Source organism: Ursus americanus, chromosome 18 (assembly GCF_024610735.1).
Source record: "Ursus americanus isolate L20-20 chromosome 18, mUrsAme1.1.p, whole genome shotgun sequence".
NCBI lineage: Eukaryota > Metazoa > Chordata > Mammalia > Carnivora > Ursidae > Ursus > Ursus americanus.
The window spans coordinates 20,832,576-20,853,181 of record NC_142144.1 but is presented as its reverse complement, the minus strand read 5'-3'; the positions used below and the strand labels follow the sequence as shown (position 1 = coordinate 20,853,181).

The window sequence follows — 20,606 nt, the reverse complement described above, 5'->3', positions numbered from 1 at the left end:
TGTTACCTTTTAATTAAAAAGAACACTAACGTGGTCTGAGATCACACCTCATTTTTCAAATTTACATATACATTGGTAAGCCAAAAACTGAACTGGAAAAAGTGTTCCGACTCTTGTCTGGCAATTGCATTTATATGAAGAGTGTGCGTAGGTGGGGTGGGGAGAGACAGATACACAGAAAGGGAGAGAGAGAACTCACACAGTGTGTCAATGTGTACTTGTACTAAAGGGAGAAGGCCATAGAAGTTGCACTGTAGAACGATTAGAAAAGCACTTTGCTTCTCAAAATAAAATCATTCCTTAATTAAAAGAGGGGGTTAGGAGACTTAGGGCTTTAACAGTTTTTAAAGTACGAATATGTGCTTGTTATTCCCTCTAACTATGAAAAGTTTAGATGGATGGCTATGAAAAAGAAAAGAAAGTATGACATCATTAGAATTACAGGTAAGACAAGAAGAAACCCAAAGTACAGACACAAGAACACAGAAAAATTTTAAGAGAGTACAGATGTCATGACATTTATTAAAAGGCATGCTACAATGCTATACTTGTTAGGAAAAAAGATTAGAGATTATCAAGTAATAGTCAGCAAATATACAAACTGAAAGAAAATGGAATATACTGTAGAGTACAGAAGCTTGAATTAACCATGCACTACGCATTTAGAAAATATGTTTTTTAATATTTTATCTTCTCTTTGCATTTATAACATAATTCACTTAAACAATCACAGAATCCTTTTCTTCCAACACCACAAACTGCGTTACAAATGAAAGCTGGTACTGCTGCTTATCAAAATATACAAGACAATTGATGTTTTATATAAAACCACTTTATATGTTAACTTGTTCCCAAAAACCTTTTTTTTTTTCTTTTTTGGCCTGGTTAAAAAAAATGTTGTTACAAATATTTACAGCATTTTCTTCTTTTAGATGAACATTCTTATAAACTGAAAAAGGGAATTTTATGAACAGACCACATAAAAACACAAGACAATGTCAGAGGCTCCTAGCTGTGCTATTTTTGTTTTTCTTAGATACAGTACTGAAAATGCCCATCAAACCCTTGTCATCCTAATCCATTCTGTTCACATTTATACTCCCATTTTCTCTAAGTAGTCTATTCACCAACAGGAAATAGAAAGTAAAGGCCGCTTTGCACTGGGTCTTCTTTCAGAAAGGAGCTTGGGAAAAAATGCTTAATGAGAGGAGTTAAAACCAGAATAGTTAAGTCTTTGGTCAGAGCAATGAGGTGACATTTTGATGCAAAATTTTGCTTGGTCAGCAATCTATAATTACTACTTTCTGGATGTGGGATGAATTTTTAAAAGATTCGGGTAACAATGGTAAGGGGGGGGGAAGGCCAGAACATTTTTTTTTTAAGTGACATCAAAAATATCTATTTAAATATTTGTTAATACAGCTACTACATAGATTCAAAAACTGAAAATAACACAACAACAAAATGTTTACAGTGCTGACTTAAGCTTGCTGGCTATAAGCAGCTTTCAATCATGACTATTATCACCAAGGTCACTGGACCAGACAAATATCCCTGTTCTCTGGAACATATGCCTCAGGTTACAAAAACGAAAATGACTACCACAAAGATGTAGAGCAGCTCATTTTTGGACCTGCACAATGCTACAGAATGAGTATTATGTGATAAAGGCAAAAGTGTAACTGAGACTTCATTTATACAGTTACAATTCTTTGCTTGTATGAATAGTTCGTGGGATAACATTCTCTTAAAACTATATATAGTACATATATCCTGAAAACCAGAATACTGATACTACCTTAGTCTCAAATAGGAAGAAAAGGTCAATTAAGACTACTGAAGAAGGCACATAAACTTTGGTCCTGTTTTGTTTTCCTCCCTCTATAAAGCCCCCCAAACTTTTTAGTAATTTTCTACTTTTTAAACCATTCATAACTGTTAGAATCTGCTGTGAAAAAAGACTGCAAATAGTCTTATAGATAACACAGCTCTTTTGAAGGACAGCTGAGTTCTATTTTCTTTAAAGGAAAACTTTTGTGCAATCTAAACTGTATTTCTTTTAGCACAATAGTAGAATATTTTAAGTCTGGCAGTTTTATTCTCGTTAACAAGTGATCAAGACAAAGGAAAGGCTAAGAAAAATGCTTTTACGCATAGTCATGCTGTCTTTTTGGTTTTAAAAATAGCAGTACACATTGGTTTTCGAAGAGCTAGACTGATGGTTTGGCAAACTTAGGGTTTTTAAGTGAGTCACTGGGGGGAAAACACATACTTTTGAGTTTGTCATCTTTTGTCCAAAAATATTTAGTGGGAACAGAAATTACATAATAATATATTCACTACATAAATTTCACTGCCTAATGACATGGAAGCTTTGAAAAGTTTGTATGAAAATGAACAGAGACATTTATGACAGTTAACTTTTTATCTTCTGAAGAAGAACCAATGATCACCATCCCAGGTGGAGCCAAAGAAGGCATTGCTTCCATAAGGAATGAAGCAGGCAGAAATTCTGTCTCTAAATATTGTGAGATCCACAACTTTTTAACAACAGAATCAGAAACATTACTATAAATAACCAATTACCGAGTCTTAAAGCATTTATGGCATTCTACAGGAGCTACTGGGAATTCTGATACTCTCCAGTAAGTTGTCGATTAAGATACTAAGAGACTGGGTCATTTTTTCTATTTGTATCTCACACAAAACACATTTTACTGCTATGCAAGTTACTTAAATCTCACAGTAAAACTTTTTGGCATAAATTGCTACTGCTGAACGTGTGCTGCTATTTTTTGAAGACCTGAATACATATACTTTGTGTAAAAGTCAAGACACTTCCAAAAGTGGTAAGACAATACTCCTTAAAATAAAGTAAATAAACTTAAAAATAGGATACTATGACAGCTCAACAGCGGAAATAAACATTGCTCAGAAGATACTGAATAAACGCATGCCAAAACAAAAGTACAAAGATGTAGTTTTTCCACTACCCTGATATTTTTAAATGTTTCTACAGAAACTATGCCAAAACAAATACCATAGACCTCTATAATTCGAAGAGCAAATAACCCAATATGGACAATATCCACGCACTACAGCTAATTTCACACACAAATTGATGATTTCAAGCATACTCTTTTAGATAAGAATATCTCACTTTTCCAAATCTTAATTTGATTTTGTCAATAAATTAAAATGTATGTACTGTGCATATGTATGTACAACATTAGAAGAGTGCATGTATGTATAAATATTTACCTACACACACACACACACACACACTCCCTGAAAAGGATTCAAATGTTCTCGCTCAGATTTAAAGGCCATTCCCTACTTCAAAATTACATTCAATGCTATTATGATCTCCCTTCTGCTACACTGACACTGAATGTTAGGAGAATCATGAATTAAATCACACAGTAATTCCTAACTCAAAACAAACAATCCAATTTAATGTGTCACTGACAATTATAATAGTGCCTGTATGCTAGGAAAAAAGAAGCAAATTTTGGGAGATTTCTCAAAAAGAAAAGTTTTGTTTTTTCCCCCTCCCCCCTTACTTAAGTGTTTTATTAAAAACACATTAAGTGAAAAAACAAAAACTATATAAATGATTATACCTATCTATTCAGTCAATGCTGAAATGGATTCATTTGAAAGGTTTCAATTTAGTGTCCTCCTTCCTATTCTATCTACCAACTACCTGTTGCTCAGTGTTGAGTGAATTCTGCTTTTTAATAACCTATAGTATCTTCTGTAGTCTCCATTTTTTTGTAAAAATCTTCCAACATTCAAACTAATGGCTAGAATATAGCAAAGAAACTGAGATATTCTTTTTAAAGGTGAGATGAGCTACACTCTAAGGATCTGAAAAGCTGTAAAAGGGATGGACAAAAATGACCCCTTTGACAAATTCTGCTTTTAAAAAAACCCAATCAAGCACTGAAAAAAATAATTAACAAATGCAAAGTTTCTCATTAAAAAGAAATAATTTTACATTACAGAATCACTGAAGCAACATTAAAACGTATTCTTATACTTAACCGTAGAGAGGGACAGAGTATGAAAAAGGACCCCACCTTGTCATACTCCATGTATGTGGGCACTCGGTAATGAAGTTGTATTAACAAAGAAAAGCATCTCACTTGAGTACTGAGAAAAATCAAGTAATCCTGAGACAAATTCTAATGAGTGATAAAGGTTAGACAAGATCCAGAAACTGAGATTGCATTTTATAGTCCCAAACTGGTATGCTCTGTCAAATGACTGCACGACCACCATTGGTCACCATGTGAAGAGGCCTACAGGTGTGCACTGAGTCATTCCCCAAACCATTCACCCTTCCCCACCCCATCTCTGCACCAAAGCACCAAAAATTTGAATAAAAACTATTACTTATTGAAAACCACTTAAAATTGCAATGAAAAAACTTTAAAATCCTTACCAAAACAGGGAAAGAAAAAACAAAATGCTCACCAAGCCCACGATATAGCTTTCAAGATACTTAGATAAAATTCTAACCTATTGTATCATAAGCACATAATAAGGCACATAATAAGAAATTAAGTAAATACACAGTAATTCTGAATAAGTATTAGAGAGTATAGTGGTACAAAAAACCCTTGAGATTAATTTTTTTCTAAAAGAAGACCTTACCAAAAATAACTTTTAAAAAATCTGTCAAACCATATGATAGACCTGAATATTTTCCTTAAGACTGTAAACTTTTTTTCTGAAAACAATTATAAAAAAGTAGTTTATAAGTAGGATTATTTTTCTTTTTAAATTTTCCGAGATCATGTCATTTTGAAATTTAAACCATGATTTTCCTAATAAAACGAATAATTATTTTGACACCTTACTAGATCTTGGATTCTATTTAATTTCCTTGGGGACGATTGAGACACATCATTTCTCCAAAGAGTCTTAAAAAATTAAAGATATGTATTATTCAAAGGAGTGTCTTACAGTGAAAAAAAGAAACCACTGAAGGAAAACATACACGTTTATAAATTTTCTTCCAATACAACCCAATTTGTTTATGTATACCTATCGATATATGCCAAATAATTAATATAATTTATAAGTGAACATAATTTTCTACAGGGGTTGAACTTCTGAATCATAAAGTTAAAAACTTGGTTGTAGGTAATTTTAAAAGTCTATATGTTTAAATTTTTCTGAAGTACAAAGGAGGATTTTAGAAATCTTGTATAAGGCTGATCTGGACCCAAACTAAAAGAAAGTCTGTCCTCTTGAAATACAATTTAATATAGGGAATTAAATTATTGAAAAAAATTCTTTTCCTCATTTTTTTTTCCTGAAGGTTATTTTCATAGAAATGATGTTACAGAGGAAAAGCAAACCTTTGATCACATACTGGCAAGGGGGAAAAAATGGAAAAAAAGAACATCCCTTGATTTTCTGAATATACTTAAATATCAAACCAGAGTTACTTTTGAGAAAGAGGCAGAATTGGTCTTGAGCTGCTTCAGTCTATGTCTGAAGGTTTTACTGAAATTATGGTCCAGTCTTAGGAGAAAAATTCACAGAAAAATCAGATTGTAGATTTTGAGAAGGAAACTCTGAGGTGGTGATTTTCTCCAAGGTCATGGTTATGAAGCTCAATGAGGGCCTGGATTGCTTCTTCCACGGATCCCAACTGAATGAGTGCCATTTTGCGATCTTTCCTGAAAATAAAGTAAGAAATAAAAAGTATACAGAATTAATTTTGCCTACAGTTCTCCCCAACCAAGACTTCATTAAACTACTTGAAAAATTTGCATACCACATTAAATAATGTTAATGTATTTCTTGAAAGCATGGACTTACTGAAAGAATTTAAAAGCCTTCACTGAACATCCCGCTTCTGTGAAAAGATTCTTCAGATCATCCACTGTAACAGAAGGGCTGTGAAAACATCACAGAGAGTGTCAACTATCTTAGCCCCATTCTCACATGAACCAAAGATTAACTGTTGCAACTGTCAAATCTGCAAAGTATCTCACATTTCAAAGACAATAAAGCCATACAATGAAAACACGATTTGGAAGTGCCCTGAAAGATGTTCAAGGCTGACACACACATGTCCTCAAACAATGTAATTTGGTCTCAAATCTTTTGCATAAGATATGAGCAGGTATATAAAAAACAAGAAAATCTATCTACATTTCTTTGAAAGGGATAATTACCCATATCACTGACTTCAGTAATTAACTCTAGTATTTCCGAAGCTACTTCTAATATTACCAAAGTTACTTCCCAGTTCTGACTTGTTGGCTATCGACCACCAGAGTTCTACATTTTCATGGCTTTTAGGGTAATTCTGAATACATCCATGTGGCAGCCAGGCTCTAAGATGGTCCCCTATTATTACTGCCTCCCAGTATTCAGGCGTTTAGATACTGCTCTCCCATAATGAAGAGATATCCTCTGTAACCTTTAGGATACTGTATGACATGTCTGACTTCTAAGGCTGAGAGACATTGCAATTCCCACCCTGCCCTCCTTGAATCATTAGCTTTGGAAGAAACCAGCTACTATTTCATGGGGACGCTCAAGCAGCCACATGGAGAAGACCATGTGGCAAGGAGCTGAGGCTGCCTGTCAGCAACAAGGCATGTAAGTAAGGTAACTACTTGGGAAGTGGATCCTCTAGCCTGTCAAGCCTTCAAACTTATGAGACTCTTAGTCAAAACCCCCCAGCTAAGCCATTTCTGGATTCCTGACTCACCATAACAGTATGAGATAAAAAACATTTACTATTTTGCTAAGCTGTTAAGTTTTGGGGTGATCTGTTATGTAGCAGCAGAGAACTAACACAGTGGCCTATCACATGAAGGTCAACTGACTAAATCATTCTAACATAGCAGTTGTCCTATTTCATTAATTTCTTATGAGATGATTTAATTGCCATAATGTCTTAGGAAGACTGTATTTCATCTCTACTACCGGTGTAGGAGAACAATGACTAGTTCTGCAGGGAAACAGATCTGCACTCACATTCTATTTCTCATTCATTGGTATATGACTTTGAGTAAGGTACTTAACCTGAGACTCTCAGTTTCACTGATAAATGAAACTAATAACTTTACTTCAAAGCTTACTATGCATGAATTGACAGAGACAGAATAGTGGTTAGCAGGGACTGGGGTGTAGAGGGAAATGGGGAATCACTGTTTAATGCGTACAGAGCTTCAGTCTGGGATAATGACAAGAATCTGCAGATGGTCAGATGTGATGGCTGTAAAACAGAATGCACTTAACGTGAATGTACACTGAACAGCACATTCAAAAATGGTTAAAATGATAAATTTATGTTATGTATATTTTGCCACATAAAAAAAAGGTTATTATATGGAGACTAAATGAGGTAACACATGTAAGTTACCAGCACGGTGCCCAGGACTTGGTAGATGGTTCAAAAAATATTCATGTCCTTTCCCTCTTCTGCCTACATGTCTTCTGTAGGTTGCAACTTGAGACCAGCCCCTAGATAATGTATTTAAGAAAGTAATAATGACAGGAGCCTGTCTCAGTATCTTAAGGATGTTGTCCCTCTACCTGACTCCATAGTGATGAGCTGCTATACTTCTAGATCAATGTAATCTCGAGTTTTTCCTTCAGTGACTCCTCCAGTTTCCTAGTTGGCATGAGCTTTGAGCCATTGCCCAATTCAGATTCAAAGTTCCTTCAGGTAGCCTAACCAGAGACTAGCTGGCAACCTGAGCATTCCCCATTATTTTGAGCGATTATTTTCTATTCCTATTCATCCCCATTCTCATTCTCAATAATGTTCTAGAATTTTACCCTTCTCCATTCCCTCAGTCTTTAAATTTCCACACACACAGGGGCATATACAACCATACCCCACAGCTTTTACCTCACTCTTTCCAAAGTTCATTTCCCCTCATGTATTAGATTAAGTTATGCACAAATGCCATCTTCAAAGGTCAAGGATTTCAAGAATTAGAACAAGGATTGCACGATGCTTTCCATAAAGGGCCACATGGTAAATATCTTAAGCTTTGATGGTCACAGAGTCTCTGCTGCAACTATTCAGCTTTGCTGTTGTAGCTCAAAAGCAGCCAGACACTATGTAAATGAATGAGTGTGGTTATCTTCCATGAAACTATTTTTGGAAGGTGAAATTTGAATTTTATATAGTTTCCTCAAATCACAAATACTTCTCTTTTGCGTTTCCCCCCCTGACCATTTAAAAATGTAAAAATCAATTTTAGCTCACAGGCCATATAAAAACAGATGGATTTGGCTCGTGGGCTGTGGTTTGTCAATCCCTGAGTTAGAAGATGAGTAAAGAACAAGTCTACTACAACACTGCTTAACACAGAGTGGTCACAATAAAGTAATTTTTAGCTTTTAAGTAATTAACATATATATGGCTTTGCAACTTGTAGATACACTAGAGAATTCATTTTCCCCATATTTTTAGACACAAAGTATTTGACTTTGCTATTGGTTGGTTAATCCTTTACTTCTATACAAAGAGATGAACAAGTACGTGCCAATGGCATATTTCTGCACAAACTTTTCTTTTAAAAAATTTATTTTAGAGAGAGAGAGAGTATAAGCTGAGGGACAGGCAAAGACAGGGAGACAAGCAGACTCCCCACTGAGCATGGAGCCCGATGCAGGGCTCAATCCCAGGACCCTGAGATCATGACCTGAGCCAAGAGTCAGATGCCCACCACTGAGCCACCCAGGCACCCCTGCACAAACTTATTTTTATGCTCTTTGAAACTGAGAGCTAACTAGTTGCTAATTCCCTATTTAGAAACAAATTGTTACCTTTCACTTTTGGAATGTATGACTAGAGATATAACCTTAAGACACCATGGCCAATAAACCATCTCACAAGAAATCAGTGACTAGGACAACCGCTACATTAGAATAATTTCAGAGTTTCTACCCTCCCAAAACAACAATTAATCATCTAAATGAATAATAATTAGGTACATACGGAATGTTGGAAAGATGCAGAGTAGCTGATGGTGGGAAGATATTCTGGAAATTTTTAGAGCCAGGTTTTTTAAAGCGATGCAAAGGACTATTGCTAAAATCCTTAGTCAGACCTTGGTCTTCCTGTCCCTCTCGAGGAAGCTGAACTGCCTGATGTTTAGACAGTGTAGCACGAAGTACTTTTCCATAAAGTCTCTGTCCACTCAGGTGGTTCATTGCTGGAGCATAGGAAGAAAATAAGAAAAGTTTGGGTATTAAGATAAAGTCACTGTAAAATTTGTCTAAATTATCACAAATTCCTTTTATTTAGTCATTTAAAATTATGTCAGTTCTGAGGGTTAAAATGATTTTAAATTAAAAAACTCTTACACATAGAAATGTATTAAATGACTTTACTTGACTATAATGAAAGAGAGGCAACTTAACAAAAAAATAACTATCTTCTTAGCAGAGTGCTAGAAAGTTCCATAGTGCACAGAACATAACAAGCGCTCAGGAAATGGTTACTGAATAAAGGTAGTTTAATCTTGAGCTTGAACTCACAAACTTGAGACCAAGAGTTGCATGTTCTACCAACAGAGCCAGCCAGGTATCCCTTGGCAACACATTTTTTTAAATAAAAAATATAAGTAGTAATATTTTTAACGGCCACTGTAACAATGAACAGTAAGGCCATGGTATGCCATTTTCTTGCACCATCATTATGAAGTTTGCCCAACTTTCAAGCCATGAAATAGTTGTAGAAAACTTAATTTGGAAGAAAAACAAACAAAAAAATTAAATGAAACAAAACAAGTCACATTTATTAGTTTATACTTCATGGAAAAACACTAGAGTCAAAGTTCTAAACATCAACAATATGTTCAAATAGATGAATGAACTTCAGACTTCAAAGAGTAATAAATATTTTAAAATCTTAAACTATAAGCAGGTCCAAATAATAATGAAGACATTTGCATAAGAAGGTACTCTTCAGTAAAATTATATTCCTACTACCTATGAATTCATTTTATAGGAAAATTCACATACAAAAGGAGCAGATTATCGTTACTATTATTAATCATTAGTACCTAGTTGAGCTTGACTCGCATCTGCCATCTGAACCAAGGCATTTTCTTTCTTATTAAACATAATCTTCACTCGATGTACATCACCATATACTCCTATTGGAAAGGCAAAACAAAACTTATTAAAAAATTTTAATGCCTGACTGTGTAATGTTTAATTTTACTAATACATTTAAAGAAGGCTTTTCTCATATTATATATATTCTCTGGGCAACTTCATACATATGATCCCAATTTCTATCTCTTCTGTTTCAGATCTATTAATCTACTCAACCCTTTTCACTTGGATGTCCCATAAACACTTCAAATTTAGTATGTCCCAAACAGATGCATCTCCCCTTTCCTCTCCCCGCCTCCAGTGTTCACTAACTCTGCTATTAAATATTACCATCATCCACATATTTGCTCCAGACACCTGGGAGTCATCTTTTAATCTCTTTCCTTAAACTTTTACATCCAATCAATCACCAGCACCCATTGATTTTTATGGCCTAATTAACTCTTACATTTGTCTATTTCTTACCATCCTCATTACCATCAAAGCTGCCATCATCACTTCACACCTGCATTATCGTAATAGCCTCCTAACTGACCTCAATACAACCAATTTTTCTATTCCTGTCTTCCCCAAAGTGGTTCCCAAATTCCAAAGGACTGGCAAAATGATTCATTGAGGTGTAGGGGGAAAATAATCAAACTCATATTTATACTGATTTGTTTATATAAGCCAACATAAACAACTATATCTTACTAATTTTTAATATATAACATGAAATTACAGGCCGAAGTTTCTACAATAAGAGTATTTAATCTTTTTTAAAATTCGGTATATCAAAATATATTGCAGTTTATATGCTAGGGGTATCACAAAATAAGACCCTTAAGTACGCAGCACCACGACCAGACTTTGTAATGTGATGGGAGAACAACTGAAAATCTTCAAGGTACACAAAGGAGTGCTGGTTATCTTGTGGGCAAGCACCTAAGAGCAAGTGAACTTAGAGATGAATGGTACTTTTAAGATTTAAAACAAAAAGACAAGTATTCCAAACATGCTATCCTTCTCAGAAATGATGAGTGGCTTAACCAGATATTCTTTAAGAAATAACACACACAATTTGTTCTTCAAGCTGGGGGTGAAATTTTTTTTTTTTTAAAGAGTAAGAAATTAGCTACTTTTAGAAAGAAATGTACTTTAGCTATTAAAGAGACATGTGAAAATTTGTCATTAATACCTAATTTTGTTACTGAAAATTATATGGATGTGTCATGAATAAAAACTTCCAAAGTAACTCCAAACGAGCACGAAGCATTTCCATGGGGTGATGGAAATGTTCTAAAACTGGACTGTTATAATGACTGTACAACAATGTAAATTTACTAAAAATCAAGGACATATATCCCTAAAGCAGGTAAACTGTATGCCTATAAATTGTATCTCAAAAAGACTGTTTAAAAAACCTATTATCCACTCAAAATTTTGAAACAATTTTCCATGCTATTAAAACTTCCAAATAAAGAGTACCAGTATTAACCCCATTTGTCAAAAAATATTCTAATGCAACTGTTTTCAACATCAACCAATTTAACAAGAGGAAAAAATGGAACTTCTCTAGGTAAAGTACCACAAAAATAAGTGGATTAGACTGAAAAATTAGTATCATAATTAATTAGGTACAATGACAATGAAACATTTCCACTTAAATCACTTATCTTTATGAGGTATCTTTTTTAGTTATGACAACTATTAAGATCAAGGACTAAAATAAAGTGAATATGGAATCAGATCCAGGAATACCAAATCAAAATGGAAAAGATTTTTGAAAATAATGAAGCATGTTAAATCATACTTCTCACTAAATGTTAATGTTTTTTATGAAAATTTTTATCAATAAAAATCTTTAAAACGCTATTACTTATTTGTTGCTCTTATATTTATACATATTATACTGTATCTGAGTACAGTAAAAGACGGATAAAGTTTATAAATAATCACATATAAATTTAGGAGTACATACTGAATATTTTTTTTTAACTGAGAGAGAACACTATTAGGAGGTCTGGAGACTTTTTAAAACCTGAACTTCGTTAGGCCTTTTCCCTGCTTAAAACTATTCAATAGTTTCCCACTGTTCTTAGGTTAAAAATCAAGCTTCTTAATTTAGTTTACAAAGCTCTCCATGACCTTGCCCATATTCACCTGCCCAGCTTCAACGTGTCTCTCCCCTACACTTTCCACTGGGGGCACTTCCTTCACTTCCATGTTCCAGGAGCTCTCTCATCCACTGCTAGTATCTGGGAAAGGACATTAGCCCTTTCATTCTCTGCCTGGCTAATGCTTACTCATTTTTCACAAGTCAGCTTAACTATCGTTTCTTTTGGTACACCATCTTTGATTTCCTCAGCTAGGTTAGGTCTTCCAGCTTCATGTTCCCATTACAATCTCTATTTTCCTTTTAATAAAACTTTATTAGTAATTACTTACTAAGTCTTACTTCCTACTCTATCTTCAGTGTCAAACACACTGCTTGGCACATAGAGATAATCGATAAATATTACTAAATGATGAAATATGTTTAATCCACATCACAGACATTAAAACCAGCAAGGAAGAACTTACCAAATAGGATAAAAAGCCCATGTGGTGTGATAAGCTGTTTGGAAAGGATAACACAAAATATAAGTGTCTAATTTAAGTAAAACTTTAAAATTAAGTTTACATGTAAAAACAGCAGTTGACTTTGTTTAAAGCACTGATTTTATATTCTCCTATATATACTAGGGATGAACTTTAATAAAAACCCTTGAAACGGGGCGCCTGGGTGGCTCAGATGTTAAGCATCTGCCTTCGGCTCAGGTCATGATCCCAGGGTCCTGGGATCGAGCCCCACGTCGGGCTCCGCGCCCAGCGGGAAGCCTGCTTCTCCCTCTCCCACTCCCCTTGCTTGTGTTCCCTCTCTGTGTCTCTCACTGTCAAATAAATAAAATCTTAAAAAAAAAAAAATCCTTGAAACAAACGTAAACATTTTCATTTGAATACAACCCTAGACCAGAAACTATTATACCTCCTCCTCAAAGACTAAAATTATATAATACTTTTCAACTCACATCAGGATTGAGATTGGTGACAAGCAGAACAGAATTTCCTGGCATACCACCAGCCCCAGGAACGGCCATCCTTCCAGTGACAGCAGAAGAGGTGATTGTGAGAGGGCCCAGAGCTCCAGGAACAGCTGGGACTGATAATCCTTTTTAAAACATCAAAAGCATTTCATATACTGGTTATCTAGGGAATTACAACACTGGATATATCTTAAGTAAATAAATGAAGATGAAAGCAAAAATAAAGAAGAAAATGTGTCAAAGCTACCATAAGGATATCAAAGGCCAGTTTCCTGCCCTACAGAGTTAGTCTAGGAGTCAAGTTCCTCATTCTTTGACATCATCATACGCAGTACTCTATTATTTGCAAGACAGTGTTTGGAAGAGCAACGGAATTCACTGATCTCAGAGCCATGAGGTTTCTGGAGGGTATAACAACTCTAAGTATTCTGTTTCTTGAAAGAGAGATATTCTAGCACATGCCTGTAAGGTAGATGCAATTTTTCATTTGGTTTCTACCATAAAATCAGATATATTAAAAAAAAAGCCCTTCAGCAGAAGTCATATTTATGACTAGGAAGTATTACATGTTCTACAAGTGGACTGTGGCATTGGCAGCACAACTCTGAAAATTTTCCTAAAGATTACTGAATTGTATACCTAAAACAGGCGTGCAGAATACAGAACAGTCTATATTAGAAAAGCATTTTGTAACCTTACAAAGTGCTGTATAAATGTTATAACCACCAACAACTGATTTATAGAGTTCAATATTCTTCTATAGTAAGAATTTTCAGAGGTTTCTATTCCCTTAGATATTCCAGAATTATTTCAAGTTCCATAATACGGAATACTGACACTACACACTATGCTTAAAATAGCACACTCTTTCAGAAGGTCCCACTATTTGTGTCAACCTTACTACTCTTCCCCTTTTAGTCAAACTTCATCTTCTCCATCAAAGAAAGAATAGTTAAAATTCCCAAAATTGGAGGGATAGAAATATAAAGATTAGTGACAGAAAGCAGCTATGTTGCAATTTAAAATAGAGTTATACTCATTAATCAGGTGGAAACTGGAAATGTAATATGTACACCAGGATTAACACTATATCACTCTTCTAAATCACCAACCTCAGTGTTTTCTTTAGGCACTAGAGAGAAAACCATTAAGTAATTTTTTTCTTTTCCTTAAGTTATGATCAAATTCACTGTGTTTACTATTTAGAAGAGTGAGAAAGTCATTAGGAAAATATTAACCAACTGCTATCTATTAACTCTATTAGCTAAAAAATATGTATCCCCTAAAATAAGCAGCATGTATACTCTCTACAGCAATCCTCTGAACCCGTCAGTGACATAAGAAAGGACTTACAAATACGTTGCATAGTAAATATTTATTAATTCAAGTATTTACTGGGGTGCCTAGGTGGCTCAGTCTATTGGGTGTCTGCCTTCAGCTCAGGTCGTGGTCTCGGGGTCCTGGGATTGAGCCCCGTATTGTGCTCCCTGCTCAGTACAGAGTCTGCTTCTCCCTCTCCCTCTGCCCCTCCCCCCGCTCATGCTCTTTCTCTATCTCTCCCTCTCTCAAATAAATGAATAAAATCTCTAAAAAAAATAATTCAAGTATTTACTGACTGCATAGTATGTACTGAATGCCATCAAAGGCATTAAGAACACAAATGTAAGTAAGACATAGGTCTGTCCAACATGCAATTGATAAGCTTATCAGCAAAGACAGAAGCAGTTCATACATTTTATACAGGAATCTAAAAGGCAAATATGAGCTTACTTAATACAGTCAACCTATAGTAATCTGTGCCAACAGTATAAAAAATGCAGAACATATACTGGAACTTGCAGGTTGAGAATGGAACCACAGAGCATTATGTGTAAGGACAAGGAAGCTGTTTATCATACAATGAGCCACTTCTATCGCTGATATACATAATGCTTTTATTGTAAATAAAATTCAAATATGGGGCTATTTTTCATCTTGATAAGTTCCTAGAACACACAGATCATTACAAAACTGTTCCAAATTCAACTTTAAAAAAATCACCTGTAGCTTGATGAAATCCAATGGCTGGGGCAAATCCAGCAGCCCCTGCGTAGGGTGAAGAAATTATACCTGGTGCACCTAATGGGGAAGAGAAGCTAAAGTAAATAATTCTACCTCTATAAATATGGTTATCAAAGCAATATAAAAAAGCTTTATGATGGTATATTATTGATAAAGATATGGAGTAAAGATTTGTTCAACAGGTGATCCTTAATGTATAAGTAAAGAGCCTCTGCCCTTTCTAGAGGCTAACCTCTCTCAACTGAGTGCAAGGTTCAAGAGTCTAGCTTAGCTGTTATTTAGTTTTGTGTTATTAGTTATTTCATTTTCATTTATTTAGTTTTGTTACTGAGGTTGAGATTTATGCCCTTAATGAGAGCATGGTTTCTCTGTGAAAACTGTCAAATACTTATTAAAATGTACTGTACCTAGAGGGTACTGTGCTGATGAAAAAAATATGAAATAAAAATCCTTGTTTTTGAAAGACTTACAGACTAAAAGTATGAATTATAAGAGACTCCTATACTGAGGATTTAGTGGTTTAAACACAAATGTACGGTACGTGGTCTAAGAAGGGATCACAGAGGATCCACTGTGATCACTGGAGGTTTTTCAGGAGTTAAAACTTGAGCTAGACATTATGTAATTGAAAAGCATGGTGCTTAGTGTATCCCAGATGCTAAACAAATGCTGGTATTGTTCCCTTTCCTTTCAGAAGCCTGGTGACTGACTATGCACCAGCAACAAAAACAGGAGTTAGTTCCAACAGAAGGAATCAATACTGGTAGGAAACAATTTGGTTTTGGACATGTCAAGGTTGACATGATGGTTAAGACACAAGTAGAAATAAGGCAAACTCAGAAAAACTAGTGTTAAGACACAAATTTGTAAATCACCTATGTAGAAATAAAGGTGAAAAACATATGAATGAGAGTTCCAGTAAACATGCGAGAAGATGGGGTGCCTGGGTGGCTCAGTGCAGGGTCCAGGCTCCACGCTGGACGTGGAGCCCGCTTAAGATTCTCTCTCGCCCTTTTCCTCTGTTCCTCCTCCCTGCTCCCCACTCCCGCTTATGCACGCACTCTCTCCAAAAAGCAAATACATACATACAAAAGAAGACAAAAAATAGAGTTAAAAGTAGAACCTGGGAGTATTAGTACACTTAAATGGTAGAGGAAGAACATTCTAAGAAAAAGAGGACAGCCTTAGAAAAAACAAAACAGTGAATTATAACTCTTCAGGATCTAGAGGGATAGCATTTAAGGGGGTAGGGACTCAAGAGATGTCAAAGACAACGAGAAATGTAAAAAGTAAAGAAATTTTAAAGCAATAGTGAGAAGTCAGATTTTAAGAGTCAGGGGGAGGGTTGTTTTTCTTTTTTTAATGAGAGTGTGATGAGCATTTTATGGGAAGAAATATGTAGGCTATACCTCTAGAGGAGTGAAAAGCTCCAAAAGTTTATTCTCTTCATTAAAAAGCGTTAACAATTTGTTAAATATGTAGTTGTGATTTATTAAAATAAATCAAGAAAATCTATAGTCATTAAGAGACTGCAGGGATAGAGCTAGCAAGGAGAACTGACAACGAATGAAGATACAAAAAATGAGATAAATGACAGAATAAGCGATGAAGTAAGAAGGGAAACAACATTTACTGAAAGCACACTGAGTCAGGCTTTTTTCTGGTGCTGAGGAAGTACTGAACAAAGCAGACAAGAATCAGTCCTTGATAAACTTACATTCAAGTACATTCAAGATCACTGATAAAACGAATCATTTTTAAAACAGAAATAACTATATTTAAGGCATAAAGGAAGACTCCACAAAGAAACTTCAATATGGATACAAGTAATTACGAAAATTTGCACCAGAAAGTTAAACATAAGAGATATAGCAGGTTGTATTACTATTGACAAGTATTTACTTGTTCCTTCCATAATATACTCTGGCTAGTACTGTGACTTGCAGTACAACACTTTCTTTCTTTCTTTTTTTTTTTTTTAGAGAAAGAGAGAGGAAGAGAGAATCCTAAGTAGGCTCCACCCACAGCGTAGAACCGGAGGAGGAGCTTGATCTCAGGACGCTGAGATCATGACCTAAGTTGAAATCAAGAGCTGAATGCCCAACCGACTCAGCCACCCAGGAACCCCCAGTGCCACCCATTTTTATGCAATCCTCATTGCACTTAATGATAAGAGTACACAAACACATAAGACATATACCACGTCTCTATACAGAAGCTTCAAGAGGCACTATGGGTTTATACCAGCTCTATTTTTTACTCTCTGCCACAAGAATGTCACTTTTCAAATGGGGTGACACTTTCAGCCTGAGCCCTGGATACACATAAAATACATGTGAAAGGCTGTTGCAACAACAGATTCACAGCTGCATAAATGTCAGTAGTGTGAAAGAAAGAAATGTTAATTGCTGTAAACCACTGAGATGGGTGGGGAGCAAGGAGGTAATATTTTTTTAAAGATTTTATTTATTCATTTGACACAGAGACAGAGACAGAGAGAGAGAGAGAGAGAGAGAGAGAAAGAGAGGCAGAAGCAGACTCCCCGCCAAGCAGGGAGCCCAATGCGGGACTTGATCCCAGGACCCTGAGATCATGACCTGAGCCGAAAGCAGATGCTTAAGCAATTTAGCCACCCAGGTGCCCCAAGGAGGTATTTTTAAAACACAAAAAACCGAATACAGATGGCTATGGAGGGATTGTGAAGTTGTGAGGCAGAAGACTAGCAGTAGGTTTTAGAGAAATAAGGAAAAATTTTGAGGTAAGTATCACAGAACGCTAAACGGCAATGAATAAAACAAGTGGCAAACAACTAACAGGGATAAATTTTAAGTAATTTCTTCCAAGAAAAATATGATTATAATAAGAATATTTGTTAAAATTTGACAAAAGAATCATTGATAGTTTCCATTAATAGTCACTCCTCAAGCAGAAACAGAAGCATTTTAGCAGAGTAACCTATAGAGACAATGAAAATATCATACAAACCTTTATGAATAAGGCTCAAGATCTGAATGACCAAGAATAGATATTTTACATTTGGAAAATGTACCACAACAAAAATTAAGGCAATAAAAATTGTTAACATTTTTACCAATGAAATCAGTTTATCAGTAGTATTTATAATAGCAAAACCGTGAAAAAAAAAGCTTACTGTCCAAATTGGAGAATGATAAAATAACTCATGAGTCACTATCCAACCAACAGAGCCATTTAAAATATTATGAAGAGTGTGTACTAACAACAACAACAAAAAAAAAGCACAACCATATGTTTTCTAAAAATGTGAATACAGTAGCAGAATAAACAATATAAACCAATCTTAATGCAGAAAATGCCCGATGAAAGGGTGAAAAGATCTTCAAAAAAAAAAAACCTAACAGCTGATAAAGATGATAAAGAATAACCAGTCAAAAACCTAACCCTGAGCTTTGGTTTTGTCAGCCTGTGGAGTAGTAGGCAAGATGTAAATTCCAGGATTGGCCCAAGGAAGTCAATAGGTGACACTTACAGCATTAATCTAAAAGTGTACGCCTAAATAATCTACCCATCTCACCCTGAGAGAAGACTGCAAGAAAAGGTGCCTTTGTGTCCAGCAGAGAAGGAACAAAAACGTTTCTGCAAAGTTCTAACGAAAAGCAAGCTCTGCCAATGTGCAGCTCAAATTCATATTTCTTAGGAGTCCAAAATAAAATTAATAAAGTTGTGGATTTAGACTGAAATGGTCCCAAACACAGAGCCTTTAAAAAATGTTTTGGACAAACAAATTCTCTCTGGAGGAGTATACCATGATCCCAAGCCTCAAAGAACTCATGTAATTAATTCTCTAAGTAAAATGAATACCTCATTAAAAAGAAAGCAAGCAGGAAAGGAAAGGAAAGGAAAGGAAAGGAAAGGAAAAAGAAAAGAAAAATCTAATAGAGACACACATCACAAATGCTACGGTATCAGACACAGGAATTATCAGATGAAGATTTTAAATAATACACTTGAAGAAATAAAAGATATGCCACAAAATATCTGTAGGGCAGGAGACACTTAAAAAAAAAAAGAACAAAATAAAAATTCTAGAAATAAAAAACACAATTACTAAACTCTAAATTACTGGACAAATTTAACAACAGATCAGATTAACAACAGATTAGAGACCATTTGTGAAATCAAAGTTAGGCCCTAAGGAACTATTCAGAATGCAGTTTAGAGAGATAAAGAAACAGGAAGTATGAAAAAAATTTTGAGACACTCAGAATAGAGTAAAAGGGTATAACAGACCAAATCAAAGTTCTACAAAGTAAGAAAAGAAACAGTGAGAAGAAGAAATATATGAAAAGACAATTTCTAGAACCAATAAAAGGCAATGATCCATCATATCAAGAAGCTCAAGGAAGCTCCAGAGTAAGTAAATCTTTAAACAGACACATCACTGAAACTACAGGACATCAAAGATAAAGAAAATATTTGAAGAATAGCCAGAGAGAAAAAAGCAATAGTTAGCTTGATACAGCTGATTTTTTAAGAGCAAAAATGGAAACCAGACATCATCAAATGATTTAATACACTGAATGAAGAACAATAAATACACCTAGATATATATTTCATATCTAGAAATATCTAGAATTCTATGGTAGGGAAAATATCTTTTAAAGCTGACAGCAGGGGTGCCTGGCTGGCTGACTCAGGAGAGCATGTGATTTTTGATCTCAGGATCGTGAGTTTGAACCCCACACTGGGTGTAGAGATTATTAAAAAAATAAGTAAACTTAAAAAAATAAAGTAAGATAAAATAAAACGGACAACAAAATAAAGACATTTCTGAACAAATGAAAACCTCAAATATGCTACCATGGACTTCCCTAAGTGAATACTAGAGGGATTCCTTCAGATAAAAAGGTTAAGTGAACCCATATGGCATATATGAATTGTAAGAAGGAATAAAAAGTCTACAGTCATGTATGGTTTGATCTAAGTGAATACTTGTTACATAAAACGATACTAACAAATTGCCAGATTAAAAAAAATTTTTTAAACATAACAATAATATCATGGGTTAGGAGAAGGTAAAAGGGGTAAAAGAAGTTAACGTGCCCTGAAGTTCTTATATTATGTAAGGAAAGGGGACAGTATCAGTTAACTTTAGATTTTAATAAAGTAAGTATGAAAGTTAAAAATCCTAGATGAAAATACAAAATAGTATTAAACTACAAAAACAGCAGGAAAAACAGCATGACAAACATAAAACAAATACTTTAAAAGATTTATTTATTTTAATGAGAGAGAGAGAAAGAGAGAGAGAGAGAGAAGCAGACTCTCCACTGAGTGTGGAGCTCAATCCCATGACCCCGAGATCATGACCTGAGCCGAAACCAAAGGTTGGAT

The 20,606-nt window shown here is 34.9% G+C and overlaps 1 protein-coding gene across 10 annotated transcripts in view; it reads right to left on the bottom strand.

Moving 5' to 3' along the window:
* Positions 1-502: 502 nt before the first annotated feature.
* The window catches only part of PTBP3 (polypyrimidine tract binding protein 3), a 112,682-nt gene continuing 92,578 nt past the window's right edge, over positions 503-20,606 (bottom strand). For all 10 annotated transcript variants that reach the window (XM_045814808.2, XM_045814809.2, XM_045814806.2 and 7 more), the window contains 7 exons: positions 15,213-15,290; positions 13,158-13,297; positions 12,670-12,703; positions 10,053-10,145; positions 8,984-9,200; positions 5,836-5,913; positions 503-5,693 (listed from right to left, as the gene is read on the bottom strand). In XM_045814808.2, the coding sequence (XP_045670764.1) occupies positions 5,561-5,693; positions 5,836-5,913; positions 8,984-9,200; positions 10,053-10,145; positions 12,670-12,703; positions 13,158-13,297; positions 15,213-15,290 (773 nt within the window). In that variant the 3' untranslated portion in view covers positions 503-5,560. The remainder of the gene's footprint in view (positions 5,694-5,835; positions 5,914-8,983; positions 9,201-10,052; positions 10,146-12,669; positions 12,704-13,157; positions 13,298-15,212; positions 15,291-20,606) is intronic.